The 16,192-nt window shown below is 49.8% G+C and overlaps 1 protein-coding gene across 1 annotated transcript; it reads left to right on the plus strand.

The window, feature by feature from the left end:
• The first annotated feature begins 7,593 nt into the window (after positions 1-7,593).
• LOC136996635 (olfactory receptor 14C36-like) lies at positions 7,594-10,374 on the plus strand. Its single transcript, XM_067317523.1, has 2 exons — positions 7,594-8,135; positions 10,059-10,374. The coding sequence occupies exons 1-2, from the start codon at positions 7,594-7,596 to the stop codon at positions 10,372-10,374; spliced, it is 858 nt and encodes a 285-aa protein (XP_067173624.1).
• The last annotated feature ends 5,818 nt before the right edge of the window (positions 10,375-16,192 follow it).

Raw genomic sequence — 16,192 nt, forward strand, 5'->3', positions numbered from 1 at the left:
TCCGGGATTTTAGATGGTTCGAGTCCCATCTCAATCTGGCCGGAAGGGGGAGTGTGCGGCCTGATCAGCGTAAGGCACGCCACAAGAGTCCGATATACATGGGAAACATACCTGGTGTAGAGAAGGGGATGCCCTTAGCTGAGGTACTGGAAAAATGGAGAAAGACTGATGGTTAGGAAAAAAGAAACTAGTGACCTTGTGCCAGGAAGACTGGCCCCTCCTTACCCAGGAAGGCAGCCCAGCTGAACGGTGGCCACCGCAAGGGACTTTTGACCAACAAGAACTGACCTTTTTTATGACATCATCTAGAAGACAAATTCCTGGGACAAATGGATATTGGTATGTATGGGATAATTGGGCATTCGCTAGAAAAATGGAGACATCTAAAAACAAGAGAAATGTTTCTTCTCAGAATACTCTAAGTAGTGCAGCTGCTAAAATACTTGTGGAAACCACTCCACCCTATGCGCTACCCTCTGCTTCAGCTTCTCTATAACCGCCCCCCCCCCCCTTGGCTTCCACCTCCGCCTTTCAAGCCCCTTTGTAAGTCGATCCTGTGCCAGGAGTGGCCCCGCCAGCTCTGGACGGGGTACCTCGGGTAGCTACTGCGTGAGTTTACCGACCCTGGGGGCCCCAAGATTTGATTGCATGGAGTCAACAAACTCCCAGGCTTAGGGAGGACCCAGAAAAAGTTTTGCAAGTAAGAAGGGGAATATTTCGCACATATGACCACACCTGGGGGTGTGTGCAGATGCTTCTTGAAGCCCTATGCACTCCCGACGAGAAACATGTGATTCTAGACGCAAATTGTCGTTGGGCTGAACAGGGAGGAGTGGCGGCTGCCTGAACGGCATGACCGTCTGCGGATCCCGGATGGGATTATAACATAGAAGCAGATTATTGGCAGTTACAATTAGCTAAATAGGGTAGAGAGGAAGCCATACATTTGGCTGGACAGAGAACTGCCAGTTGGTCTAAGATCCGGGAGTGTCAACAACAAATTGACAAACACTCCTCGGCATTTCTGTGCAGAATGTTTAAGCAAATTAGAATGTTTGGGGGAGGGATTGACCCAGAGGTGGAGGCTAACAGACCCCCAGTAGCTTCTACTTACGTAGACCTAACATCCGCAGCTATAAAAGAAATATTTCTCCAAGCATGTTCCCAATTGGCCAGGAAAATCCACGGACAAAATAGTGCACTTGGCTACCTTTGTATATAATGGAAGGGAAGAGAATAAAACTAAGGAGAAACAGCAACAGAGAAAAGAGGGAGTGGGTATGCTAGCGGCAGTACTGAGAGAGGGAATTCCAGGGAACAGGGGTAGAGGCCGGGGAAGATCTGGGGGAGGAAGGTGGAGTCAGAATGTATGAGACAGGCAACCAGGACAGAGAGGACACTGCCATTACTGTGGGGAGCAAGGGCACTGGAAACGAGAATGTCCCCTAAGACCCCACGGAAGGGGCGGATTACAAGGAGGGACCAGGAGTGGAAACAGGCCACAACTTTCAGAAGCATGACAAGAGGCAGGGGACCTGGGGAGTCCTGTGGAAATGGGGATGAATGCATGGAATACAGCATTGGATTTTAAAGGTCGAGTGATGGGAAAAGTTGGAGGGCATGAAGTACCATTCTTAGTAGATACAGGGGCTACTCTTTCCATTTGAATTTTGAGCCCAAGGGACACAAATCATCAGACAGAATTATAATACAGCGGGTAAGTGGGAAAGGGGAACGACTATTGCCCAAGCCTATGCTATTCACGATTGGAGAGAAGGGAGTATGGGGTCATTTTGTAATTTCTACAGATTCGCCTTCTTGTCTCTCGGGAAGAGACTTACTAGAAACGATGGATACTCAAATCTCTCTCCAACAGGAAGGGGTAAAGTTAATCTTTATGGGATCATGTATTTTGGCTGAAATGGGGGACAAAAGGATAACAGAATTACCAATTCCACCTGAATTAAAATTAGTCCCACCCAAATTGTGGAGCCGCTCGGGGATGGACATAGACCTGTTAAAGTCAGCCAGTCCAGTTTCAATTAGAACAAAGGAAGGACCTCCCCCTGTGGTTAAACAATACCCTATTCCACAGGAGGCGGAAAGGAGTATCCAAAACTAGATAGACTATTATCTAAAATCAGGTATTCTACAAACCTGTGAATCTCCGTATAATACCCCAGTTTTACCAGTTAGAAAGAATAGGTTAGATTCTGATGGTGACCCCGAGTGTCGATTTGTACAAGACTTAAGAGCTATTGATCAATATGTAATTGCTCCTCAGCCAGTGGTTCCTGACCCTTCAACTATATTGTTACGAACACCCCATTGGGCAGCGTGTTTCACTGTAATTCACCTAACAGCAGCCTTTTTCAGTATACCGATAGCTGAAGATAGTCAAGAACTCTTTGACTTTATCTGGAAAGGACAGCAGTTAACTTGGACACGACTGTCAGAGGGATTTACCGGTCTCCAACTATTTTTTCACGAATACTTAAAAATGACTTGGAAGACACTGGGCTTCCAAAAGAATCCGTGCTAATACAATATGTAGATGATATATTGTTAGCCAGTAGGAATTAGGAAACATGTTTGAGGGACACTGTTTTCTTATGTACTGCCTTAGCAGAAAAAGGGCATCGTGCATCCCTATCCAAGCTTCAGCTGTGTCAAGGAAGTAAAATATTTAGCTTTTATTTTGAAAAAAGGACAGAGACTAATTGATCCGAATCAAGTAAAAGCAATTCTTGAGTTGTCATGCCCAGTAACTAAGAGACAGTTAAGGGGATTTTTAGGGGCTGTAGGATTCTGCAGAGCATGAATTCCTGGACTAGGAGAAATTATTAAACCCCTAGTCCAGACAAGAAAGAAAGAAGAGGCGGAGCCACTGGCCTGGGGTTCAGAACGAGAAAAAGCTTTTTTATCTGTGAAAAAGGCCTTGACTTTGGCTCCAGCATTAGGGTTACCAGATTACAGTAAAGACTTTGAACTGTTTGCCCCTGAAAGACAAGGAGTAGCAAGCGGACTGCTCACTCAGAGGTTAGGCCCTCATCGCAGACCGGTAGCCTGTTACTCAACCCAGTTAGACCCAGGAGCTAAAGGCACCCCAGGGTGTATTACAGCGATAGCTGCAACTGCAGCCATTATCGAGAAGGCGCGGCCCATAGTTGTGGGCCATCTGATGACTGTGTACGTACCTCTTGAAGTAGAGTTATTGCTAACGCAAAATGCTACCCAGCCACTGTCACCACAGAGAGCCCACCGATATGAACTTATGATTCTACATGCAGATAACGTAACCTGTAAGGGTCCGGCGGGGACGATGCCTCGACTCCCGACAGGAACAGATACACAAACACAAGGCACACTAAGGTCAATGCTGAGCGTTTATTACCTCTGCGTCTGAGTGGGGGTTCCCCAGCGATTTCCCAATCGAGGCAATAAAGGAGTGGGAGAGTCCCTGGCACCGCTGAGCGTCGGTCCATGGCAAGGAACGCTGGGGGGGGCACTGTACGTGGGTTTTGTGTACTATACACATGCGCAGTGGGCACATTGAGCTCATCGCTAATCTCGAGTCAAAGCCCAGGTGCACACCACACTGGCATAGGCCCAGCTACATGGCTATGGGTCAACATGTCCTGTTGATGCTCCTTTTCCCATGGAACGGTCTGGCTAGCTTCCATCACCTATCTCCTCGACATTCTTCCGCACTTTCCCATACATAACCCTAAAAAGGTGCAACGTTTTAAATCCAGTTACACTATTGCCTCTACCCGAAGACGAGGCACGACACCACTCCTGTGAACAGGTGATTATCAGCTCCAGTAAACCCCAAGAGGGCCTTAAAGAGGTACCCCTCGAAAATCCGGATCTAACCCTCTTCACTGATGGTTCATCTTACTGCCTGAATGGAAAATGACGTTCAGGGTATGCTGTTACCAGGCTCTTTGAAGTCCTCGAAGCTGGTCCTTTGCCCCCATCCATTAGTGCTCAAGGGGCAGAACTAACAGCTCTTACACAAGCCATGAAGTTGGGAGAAAACCTGTGGATCAACGCCTATACTGACTCTAAATGAGCTTTTGGGGTATGTCATGCTACAGGAATGCTGTGGAAGGAGAGAGGATTCTTTACATCGTCTGGGAAGATGACTGCTAATGGACAAGAAGTGCAAGGGTTGTTAAAGGCAGTTGAACTCCCTAGAGAAACTGACGTTATATATTGCCCGGCCCATACAAGAGAAGTATCTGATGTGGCACAAGGGAATAATCTAGCAGACAGAGCAGCTAAAGCAGCCACCCGACAACCCTTTTCTGTAATTAACATAGACTCACACAAGAATGGCCAAACATATTAAGCTCAGCAAAAAATCTATGAAGATATATCAAAGAAGGGAAAAGAAAATTGGAGAAAATGGGAACCAATTCAAATGAGGAAGGAATTTGGACCATAGGTAATAAACCCATCCTTCCAGCGAGGTATGTACTCCCCATAGCTAGGTGGCACCATGAACATGGACACGGAGGACCATCAGCTATCGCCTCACAAATCTTACAAAACTGGGCAGCTCTGGAAGTTTATGCTGTTGCAAAATGCGTAACCACCACCTGTGTGATGCACCAGAGGTTTAATGATACTCGACCAAAAACTGAGGAAGGAAGTTGCCTGTGGGCATATTTCCCTTTCCAATGCCTACAAATCGATCGTGCTGATCTCCCACCTGCTGAAGGCTACAGACACCTTCTTGTGATCGTCAGCCAGCTAAGTGGTTGGGTAGAAGCCTTTCCTACTCGCAAGGCAGATACAGCCACAGCAAACAAGGCTCTATTAAGGGAAATTGTTCCTCGACATGGAGTACCAGGATCTATAAATTTGGACAAGGGTTCTCCTTTTTCAGCTGGAATCTTAGCAAAACTATATCAAATGATAGGAATCCATAGAGAATTACATACACCCTACCACCCTCAGTCCTCGGGGCAGGTAGAAAGGATGAACAGAACCATTAAGGCTGAATTAGCACGAGTACGTACACAAACCAATCTTAAATGGCCAATAGCTCTAAATTTAGTTTTGTGGGAAATTAGAACTACCCCAAGACAGCCGGTAGGGTTGTCCCCAGTGGAAGTTTTGTTTGGACGACGGTTAGTTGTACCTGGGACTTATATCCCAGCAAAGACCAGCCTCTTGGACGGGGATGAGCGGTTAACCAAATATGTGTTAACTTGCATGGAACCAAGCCCAATGGGCTCAGGCCGTACCTACGGAAATCAAGATACATAATACTCAACCTGGTGATGAGGTTATGCTTAAGGTACACAGCGGAAAAAATAAACTTGAACCAAAAGGGGAGGGCCCCTATACAGTATTATTAACCTTTATTTTGCTGTAAAGGTTGTGGGGAAGGATCATTGGATCCATCATTCCCATGTCAAGAAATCACCACCTTCCCAGGAGAGTGGGACCTCTACCCTGGAAGATAAAGCCATTGCAGCTCCCCAAAACTGAAGGAATTCCCAGTATGTGCCGCTCTTGTTTCCTTTCCAGGGCCACATGGACACGTGAGTCGCCGGTTGCTTGGCCGAGCCAACTGTCTCAGAGCGTGAACAAAGAACATTGCCCTCACTGGTGTCTTCATCACCCTTACAGGAGTGTCCTCCTCCTGAAGGCTGCTCCAAGGGGGGGAGGACTGAGATTTTACCAACACGGGTGGCTCCGGGCGACATGTAATAATTGTGGTCCTTGTGGCCCTTGTTGGTGTGACCAGTGTTACCGAGGCCAGTGGATAAATACCTCTCAAGGTTGGAGCTGGAGAAGTGTAACTAGGCCGGGGCGGCGGGACATATTAACTGCTGTTGTTCCTGCCCATTACATCAACCATGGGCTATAGAGGCTAGAATACATGCATTAACAGTATCGGCTAACTGACAACTCCTTTCAAATTATCAAAATGATTAGGTTGCTAATAAGCTTACTTACTATTCGGATGGCCCACTCCAAATTATCCATAACAGAGCCTGAGATTATGCTAAAATTAGAACTAAAAGCCACCCGAGCCCCAGAACATGGTTGCACCAAAAGAGGTAGCTCAAACCCTAGTCAACCAAGGAACACAAGATCATACCCTAGAGGGTGAGTGGACAAGTAATGTGTCCACCAGTCAGGGACTCTCCTCGTGGTTGAGCAGCCTATAAGGTTCCCTAATTGAGATGTTACTACCAGTAACAATCATACTGTTATTGGCATGTTGGGTTACTACCTGTGTACGTGATTGCTTACAAAAGATGTTACTGCGTTCTATGCAAGGATACCAGAGAATGCTCGAACAGGAACAATTCTAAGAGGGCAGGGATGCCCACAGAAAACAAAAGGAGGGACTGTTGGATGTAATAACATTTGCTTAGTACTAGTAACTACATTATACTGAAGCCTATGGCTGCACATGGCTGAACTTTTCCCAAAATTGTTTGAGGCAGTTCGAACAAGGAGATAAGAAAGTAACAAAGCAGCTTCAGCAATGACCACTGAGTACCATAGCTCCACCTGGACACAACGGGGAAACCAACCAAGAGACAAGAAGCTACTACTTGTTGAGCAACCATTGGTGCAACAAATCGGAGAATGGACAAAGAACTTAACCCGCAGGGGTATAAATACCCAGTGAATTTTCCGTTGGGGGTCCCTCGAGGAGGCACCCAGCTCGAGCTGTGATACTAATCACATCATCTTATCAAGAATCATTTTGTATCATCTTTTGGATAAAGCGGAAACCTAGAGTCGAACCCTGTTAAGGACACTGGATGCAACAGCTTCCCTAACATGCTGATTGATTTAAACACAGATAAATCCTCCAAAGAGGGGAAAGTAGCGGATGAATCCCTTCCTCTTTCCTCTAAGAAGCAGCTGGATATGGTGTTTATTTCATCTTTTGCAATGGTAAATGAGATTATACCCTTTGGGTCGCAGGACTAACTCCCCTTCACTCAACTCAGGGCATCCAGCCCCAGGAACTGTCACCACCATGTTCCCACTGCTGTAGAGCAGGACTAACTCCTCTGTTGCCCACGGGCAGAGGTCACTGAGCCTCATGGTGCACTCAGCCAACACAAACTGGAGTTCAAACTAGGGAACTGACACAAAGTCCTCCAGAGTCATGGAAAGTGAATGTGGAGGGTTTCTACATGAAATGGAATGGGTTTTGCTCAAATCCTTTCCTCCCTGGACAGTCCCCAATGCCCAGAGGGAGGCAATGCCCAACAGCAGCTTCCTCACCAAGTTCCTCCTCCTGGCATTTGTGGACAAGCGGGAGCTGCAGCTCTTGCACTTCGCGCTCTTCCTGGGCATCCACCTGGCTGCTGTTCTGGGCAAAGGCCTCATCATCACAGCTGTAGCCTGCGACCACTGCCCTCACACCCTCATATACTTCTTCCTTCTCAGTCTCTCCCTCCTGGACCTTGGCTCCATCTCTACCACTGTCCCCAAATCCATAACCAATTCCCTGTGGAACATGAGGACTAATTTCCTTTTTTTTTTTTTTCCTTTTTCTTCTTCATTTCATCAGAATATTATCTTCTCACTGGCAAGGCCTATCGTTGATACATGGCCATCTGCAACCCCCTGCACTATGGGACACTCACAGGGAACAGAGCTTGTGCCAAAATGGCAGCAGCTGCCTGGGCCAGGGGTTTTCTCTATGAGGTGCTGCGCACTGGAAGCACATTTTCAATTCCACTCTACCAAGGCAATGCTGTGGACCAGTTCTTCTGTGAAGTTCCCCAGCTCCTCAAGCTCTCCTGCTCTGACTCCTACCTCGGGGAAGCTGGGGTTACTGTGGTTAGTTTTCATGTAGCTTGTGGGTGTTTTGGGTTCATTGTGCTGTCTTACGTGCAGATCTTCAGGGTCATGCTGAGGATCCCCTCTGAGCTGGGATGGCACAAAGCCTTCCCCATGTGCCTCCCTCACCTGGCTGTGGTCTCCCTGTTTGTCAGCACTGCAATATTTCTTTACCTCAAGCCACCGTCCAGCTCCTCCCCAGCTCTGGAGCTCGTGGTGGCCGTTCTGTACTCAGTCATACCTCCAAGAGTGAACCCGCTCACCTACAGCATGAGGAATCAAAGAGACACTGATGCAATTGATTCAATGTACAGTATTTTAACAGTGATAAGCCACCCTCCTCTCTTCACAAATGGTTCCCTGTTTCTTTCAGGCTGGTTTTTGCCTTTTTTTTTTTCTTTTTTTTTTTTTTGGTTTGGTTATTCTAGCTGTGAAAATCATCTCTCTACACAGATATTTGTATTTATCACATTTCTCCAGAGGCATGAACCTGGCCTGTCTGACCAGTGGCCTTCTGCGAATGTGTCTGTCACCGTGTCAGAGCTGGCTGCTGTAATAGCATATCTGTGATAAAACAGGATCTTCTCAGCACAGTGCCTGAAGGCTGGGCTCTTCCTACACTGGGAAAGGAGAGCAGGAGTTGCTTGTGGAGCCATAGCATCAGGACACTTGTGCTGGCCTGGGGAGCGGGGCGGGTAAGGAGGGGCTTGCAGGCAGCTGAGGTGGAGGTTGTTATCCTAGAGACAAGAGCAGGGGGGCAAGAGAGTTACTGGCCTCCATTTCCTCGTGCCATTGCTGGCCTCAGGCATCAGGGCTGATGGGGAGGCTGACACTCACTCTCTCCCACCCCAGGAGCTGCTGTGCCCATCAGAGGGGCTCAGGCTTGGTGTCAAGTGCCCAGATCCCTGCAGCACTCTGTGGTGGGCACTGCTGTGGGGTAATTCCCAGACTCTCCTACTCTGCTGGGATGGGCTGGGGAGAGGCGAGAGGAGGTGGGGAGAGCTGGAGAGGGGGCTGAAGTGGGCTGGGAAGTGCCTGGGTGAGGGAAATACCAGTCTTCAGGTGACTTATATGAACAAGCACTGCAGGGGAACACACCAGTGCACTTGCAATCCCGAACCAGACTTCACGGCAAAGGAACTGAGACATAAAGAGTGCAGAAGAGTGTGGTCTGTGCCCTCTGCCTGCTTCTCCTGCAGACCTGTGGGGCACAACCAGAAGAGACTTTCAGATGTAGCTGAAGAATGGCTAGTGTTCCGCCCTCTGACTCCAGTCTCCCACTGACATCTTTTCTCCTGAAGGCTGGCTTCCACGGGGCATCTGAGTCCCTATGCCAGAGCTCAGTATGAAGAAAAAGCATCTTAGGAGCCGTGACACACCTTGATGCTTCCTGGAGACACCCAGTGCAATGCACAATTGCCTTTTCCCATCCTCCATGCAGGTGCATGCCACAGCAGGGCATCATTTCCTTGGTGCACAAGAAGTCTAGGCTGGTCTCTATGACTCTGTACTTGCTGTCCTGAGAAAACAATTCAGAAAAGTGCCATGGGTGGCATGGCCTGGCCACCCCCTGGTGGGGGCTGTGCTTTGCTGGAGTGGCTGGCAGTGCCCAAGGGCACGGGAGGAATCTGCTGGAAGTAGTTCGGGAAGCTGGTGTCCTGGTCACCCAACAAAACCCAGTTTGTCCAGCTGCACGCATTGCTGCAAGGAGTGCAGTGGAGGGAAGGCCTTTATGGTGGTGGACGGGCAGAGCTGGAGGTTTCAAAGTGCTGCTGCGTGCTTTAGTTGATGACAAAAGAGACCTCACAATGAACAAAACGGGGCAGAAGGGGGCCCACCCCAAGTGCGTGCCCACAAATGAGGAATGGTCAGAGGGCAGAACTGGGGGGCAAGTTCTGACCCTATTCCTGCAAAACCAGCATGCCTGCCAGAAGTGCGTGTACACTAGAGCACACAGCATGAGGAACAAATGGGGAGGGGTGGGGAATGGAAGTCGGTGCGCAGTTACAGGGCTGCAATCTCATTGGTTCCAGAGATATGGTGGGATAGCTCATATGACTGGAATGCTGCAGTGGATGGCTACAGGCTCTTTAGGAGGGACGGGCAAGGAGGAGTAGTCACCCTTTACGTGAGAGAGCAGCAGGAATTCACAGAGCTCTGCCTAGGGACAGATGATGAGTCAGTTGAGAGCTTATGGGTCAAGATTAGAGGGCAGGGTGATGTGGTGGCAGTGTGGTGGAGTTGAACCTGCTGGGGGATGTGAAAGGCAACAAGAAAGGCTTCTGCAGGTATATCAGCAGCAAAGAGAAGACTAGGGAATACGTGAGCCTAGTGCTGAATGGGGCAGGGGACATGGTAACAAAGGACATGGAAAAGGCAAAGGTTTACAGTGCCTTCTTTGCCTCAGACTTTCCTGATAAGACATGCCTTCAGGAATCTCAGGTCCCCGAGACCTGTGCTAACATGGTGGAAGAGGATCGGGTTAGGGAACATTTAAACAAACTGGACATACACCTGTCCATGGGACCTGATGGGATGTATCCATGAGTGCTGAGGGAGCTGGCCAATGTCATTGCAAGGTTACTCTCAATTATCTATTAAGGTCATGGCAGTCAGGGCATGTTCATGGAAAAAGCAAATGCCACTCCTGCCTTCAAGAAGGGCAAGAAGGAGGATCCGGGGAATTACAGGTCAGTCAGCCTCACCTCGATCCCTGGGAAGGTGATGGAACAAATCCTCTTGGAAACAATTCCCAAACATATGAAGGGCAAGAGGATGACTGGGAGCAATTGGCATGGATTTAGAAAGGAGAAATCATGCTTGACCAAGCTGTCAGCCTTCAACAGGCAGAAGACTGGCTGGGTGGATGAGGGGAGAGCAGTGGATGTTGTTTATCTTCACTCTAGCAAGGCTTTCAAAACTGTCTTCCATAACAGCCTCATAGACAAACTGATGAACTGCAGACTAGATGAAGGGACAGTGAGGTGGAATCAAAACTCTCTGAACTGCTGGGCATAGGCGGTTGTGATCAGCAGCATAAAGTTCAGCTGGAGACCAGTCAGCAGCTGTTTACCTCAGGGTCAATACTGGGTCCAGTACTGTTTAACCTCATCTTTAATGACCTGGATGATGGGACAGAGTTCACCCTTCAGCAAGTTTGACAACAATACGAAACTGGGAGGAGTGGCTGATACACCAGATGGTGGTGGTGCCATTCAGAGGGATCTCAACAGGCCGCAGAAATGGACAAGCAGGAATGTCATGGAGCTCAGCAAAGGGCACTGAAGAGTCCTGCACCTGGGGAGAAATAACCCCATACACCAGGACAGGCTGTGGACTGACTGTCTGGAAAACAGCTTTGCAGAGAAGGACCTGGGGGTCCTGGTGGACAACATATCCAACCAACTGGCTCACATCCAACATGACCAGCTGGACATGAGCCAGCATTGCACCCTTGCGGCAAAGAAGGCCAACAGCATCCTGGGTTGCACTAGGAAGTGTCGCCAGCAGGTCAAGTGAAGCGATCCTTCCCCTCTACTCAGCACTGGTGAGACCACCTCTGCAATGCTGTGTCCAGTCCTCAGCTCACCAGTACAAGAAAATCAGAAGGTCCACCAGCCTAACGGCTGCTCAGTAATCAAAGAACCAGAATGAGAGGGAGAGTGCCTGGGGAGAAGGGGTGTCCCACCAACCAGCATGGGCCCAGCCACAGACTGGTTCCAGTAGCCTGCAGACAGCCAGGATACCAGATAGAACGAGGGCTCTGACAGTCAAAGGCAGAGGTGAAGGATGCCAAGAGGGACTCCATCAGCCAGAAGACTTTACCCAGTTAGCTCTGCACTAGCCTCCTTCCCCACAGCCTCTGTCTCTTCCTGGCACACCAGTGCAGGCAATGAGAACACCTTGAGTCCTGCCACATGGCTGGACCCTTGAGAGCTTCCACAAAGTGCTCTGTTGCCACAAAAGGAAGTCTCTACTTCTCCCACACCTTCTCCACATCGCCCCGCTCTTCAGTGTCCAGTAGCACCAGAGTGTGTCCAGGCCAGCAGGGCTGAGGCACGCACCACATCCAGATACCTTTGGTATGGGGCTGCATGGTGAAGCCCAGGGAGAAACCTGTGGAGAGGACACGAGGGGCTCAACAGTGTTAGATAGAGAGCAAGAAAACACAGGCACCCTGGCTATCCAGAGCTGGGACCTGCCTGGATCACTACCTCTCTCACCCACCCTCTCACGAGCCAGCCTGTTCATGAGGTGGGACTCTCCAGTGCAATACAGCCCTGTGATGGCCACTACCACCACAGGCTGCAGGAATTCTGACAGCACTTGCTGGGTCTTCTGCTGCACCACCAGGCCCTGCCTCTGTGTGGTCTCAATCAGGCAAATGGGCACCGCCATGCAGATTCCAGATGCCTTTGCTCATGACAAGCACAGCCAGCAGAGGGGACAGGGAGACAGGCTGGTTAACAGGGTGTGGATACCTCACAGTCCAAACAGGAACACTCATTTTCATCCTACCTCATTTTTCCAGTCAAAACATTCTTTGCACCAGCTTCCTTCTGACTCACCTCTTCCTCTTGCCCTCTTGCAAACGCTGCCATGGAAGCAATGCTGACATTGAGTAGAGGTGCAGAGCCCCTTCCCATTTGTCTCACGACAGAAATGCTCAGCTCAGCTTCTAAAAGCCCACGGCTTAAAGGCCCAATTCTGCTACATTCAGTCAGGTGATGGGGGCAGCACTCCACACTATGCCACAAACAGAGATGTGAACTTTGCTAGTTTGCTGAGTGGCTAAAGAAGGGTGCCAACAAGGGTGGGGAACAGAGCAATGGCTGCAGGCAGGGACCTAGGACAAGAGGGATGATGGGAGAGAGGCTCCCAGCACAGACACACCAGCAGGGAGCAAAGCATAGGTTAGGACACATCGTTGAAGCTTAGGGGAGCTTAGTTAGTTGAGAGCTGAGCTGCAAATCCACAAACAAATGGCTTACGGGGTAAGGGGGTCCAAACTCAGGGGCTGAGCACTTAGGAGAAGGGGTTTGCATGCAAAGACCAGGGGTGTTGAGAACAGGGTCCCAGCCATCTCTTCCCCTTGCTCCATCTCAGGGCAAACCCAGAGCAGCAACTTCGGACTTGTTTCTATCCCCACCTGCAGCTTGCTGGGATGAAGAAAAGTCACACCCCAGCTTGAGTGCCCCTAACTGCTTGCATAGGGGGATGGAGGGGAGGAACTGGGGAAAGGGACTCACCTTCACCTCTCTGGGCTGCAGCAGCTTTGCTCTGCCCTGGCTCCTGTCCTGCCTTCTATGCTGTTGTGTGCTTGGCCAGCCTCTCTCCTCCTCTTCTGGGAGACAAGGCTCAGATAGAAAATGAAAGTGAAAGTCAGGCACTGGGAGGGAGGAGGGAAACCTGATCCAGGGGCAAGGTGTGCTGTGGTCCACGCCTTCCCTGTTGTATCCATCAAGACACATCCTTCTCCATGAGGCCCCTACATCCCTGTCGCACACAACTCCCTTCTCTGCTTCAACCCCGCCACATCCATGCAGTGAGAAGACACATGTGCGTACGTGAATACGCCCTCCTTCCCCTGTGACAATCCAGACCTATTCCATGCAGGGTACCCCTGTGTGCAGACTCCCACCCCACACATACACAAACATTCCTCTGCCACAACTCTGAAACATCCCCACACTGTGTGTGCACACCCGCCCCCCCCACCCCTTTTTCTGCTGTAGCCCCATATGCCCCACAATGGTTCCCTCACCTCCCTGTCCCTGCAGCCTCCCACATCAGGTCCTCCCATCTTCTCTTGGACCACCATTTACATGCTTCCTCTTCTCTTTCATTCACAACATACTGTATTCTCCACAGCAGGTCTCTCTCACACACCGCTACTGTCCTGACATGGCTCCCAACTGGTCCTCCATATACACATGCTCCCCAAATACTTCTCCCCATGCCCCTCATCAACAAGCCAAAACCCTCATGCCCCTCTCACTTACAAGTGTGCCACAATCCCCAGATACACCACAGTTCACCCATAACCCCCTCTCCCCAACCTGTCCCTGTACTTCCCCATGCAGATGCGTACCACGTTCCCCTCAGTCATGTTCCCTCTCTCTCGCCTTGCACAAGGACATGCACCACTCACACACTGACATGCTCCTCATCCTCCCAACAAGAAAGCCCCACCCCACCCCATTCCCCACTCACACCTTGTCTCCTCAATCGTACCTCTCAGAAACGCCCTGTCCCCCATTCCCCTCACATACCCATGTGCTGTCCCAGTTCCCCTCACACACAGACGTGAACCGTTCCCCCAGCACACAGACGTGCCCCACCCCCATTCACCCCACCGCCATGGACATGCCTGGTCCCCTTTTCCCTCCACACAGGCATGCTCCCCTGGACATGCCCGAAACCCTCATACACAAGGACAAGATTTGTCCCCCCATTTCCCTCACACCCACACACACCTCATCCTCCTTTTTGCCTCCAACAAATGGGGATGCCCTGCCCTGCTCTCATACAAGTTTGTGACAAAAATATTCAGACTTCAGTCCCTGGGAAAATCATGGAACGAGGCCTCTTGGAACACATTTCTAGGCACATTAAGAAAAGCAAGTTAGTTTGGAACAATCCGCATGGATTTACCAAGCATAAATCATGCCTGACCAACCTGATAGCCTTCTATAATAACATGCTTAGATTTATGGATGCAGGAAGAGCAATAGATGTCATCCACCTTGACTTTAGCAAGGCTTTCAACACTGTCTCCCACAACATGGTCTCTTCTTGTATTCAAGTTAGGACATTACAGTCTGGATAGGTGGGCAACTTAACTGGTTAAAAAAAAATGGTTGGATGATGGCACTCAGAGGGTCATGGTTAGTGGGTTGTACTCTACTTGGAAGCCAGTAATGAGTGGAATACTGCGGGGAATTATCCGGGGACCTGTCCTCCTTTACATCTTTATCAGTGATCTGGAGGAGGTCATGGAATGCACACTTCTCAAGGGCAGCCAGTCAATATGCTTAAGGGCAGAGCTGCCATTCTGAAGGACCAAGAGAGGCTAGAGGAATGGGCCAACAGGAACCTTATGAAATGCAACAAAGACAAACACAGAGTCCTGTGCCTGGAAAGGCAGCACCCCTTGCAACGGCACAGGCTGGGGACTTACTGACTGAGCAGCAGCTCTTTGAGGAAGGACCTGGAGATCCTAGTGGAGAGCAAGCTTAACGAGAGCCAGCAGTGTGCCAGGAAGTGCAGAAGGCCAACAGCATGCTGCGCTGTGTGAAGAGGGGCATAGCCAGTCGATCAAGGAAGGTGATTATTTCCCTTTGTTCAACACCTGTTAGAGCACATGAAGGATACTGTGCCCAGTTTTGACCCCCCAATACAAGGAAGGCATTGATCAGCTGGAGCAAATTCAGCAGAGGGGCACTGAGATGGCCAGGGAGCTGCAATACTTGTCCCATGGGCAGAGGCTGAGGCAACTAGGCTTGTTCATCCTGGAGAACAGGCAGCTTGAGTGGGGGGACCTAATAATGGTCATCCAGTGCTTTCAGGAAAGTCTTGAGAAGAACAGAGCCAGGCTTTCCACAGTGATGTGAGGTGGGAGGATGGTAGACAATGGTCATAGGTTGAAACCAGAGAGCTTCCAACTGGATATAAGGAGAAACTTTTTCAACGTGAGAACAGTCAGGTACTGGAACAAGTTTCTCAGAGAGGTTGTGAAGTCTCCATCCTCGGAGGTTTCCAAGACCATCATTGATGTTCTCTATGAGTGCTTCAGCAAAGTGCTCTAAGTTCCTGGAAAGGCTGTCTTGGCTGAGGCCAGCGGTAAATGCAGCCATGCTCTGGAAGGAGACGATAGTTGGGATGCTAAGCACAGTGCAGATTTGCACCTTGAGGACAGCAGTAGTGGATCCTTTTGCTGCAAGACCCTAGAGTCCCAAGAGGCGTCTACTGGCAGGCAGTACCTGATGGCATAGAGGTCATCACTGACGTCCCTGTAGCTGGACCTGAGTCTTTATATACACAAGCCTAGAAGGATGGCTAGCCACTGCTCTGCATGGAGAAGGAGGTGTAGGGCTTTTTCTTGGGCTGGAACAAGCATGTCAGCATGTGTCCTGCTTTGTGTGGGTCCCTTCTGCTAACCTTCCTCCCTCATTCCTCTCACACCACCTCCCTGCTTCCTAGGTCTGGGCCAGCCCTGTCTGTTCTTAGAAACCAGACTGCTTCAGCTTTCCTTACCAATGTTTGGTCTCTTTCATAATTCTCCCTCTTACTTCGGCTTCCTTCCCAGCCCCTTGATACACAACACAACAACGGCTTCTTCATTGACACGGTTCATCTGTAAATC

Source organism: Apteryx mantelli, unplaced genomic scaffold (genome assembly GCF_036417845.1).
Source record: "Apteryx mantelli isolate bAptMan1 unplaced genomic scaffold, bAptMan1.hap1 HAP1_SCAFFOLD_63, whole genome shotgun sequence".
Classification (NCBI taxonomy): domain Eukaryota; kingdom Metazoa; phylum Chordata; class Aves; order Apterygiformes; family Apterygidae; genus Apteryx; species Apteryx mantelli.

Coding starts and splice junctions, on each gene's coding strand:
- LOC136996635 (XM_067317523.1), top strand. CDS start 7,594: ATGGCCATCTGCAACCCCCTGCACTATGGGACACTCACAGGGAACAGA. Junction 8,136..10,058: donor ACTGATGCAATTGATTCAAT/GTACAGTATTTT, acceptor ATGTGGTGGCAG/TGTGGTGGAGTTGAACCTGC.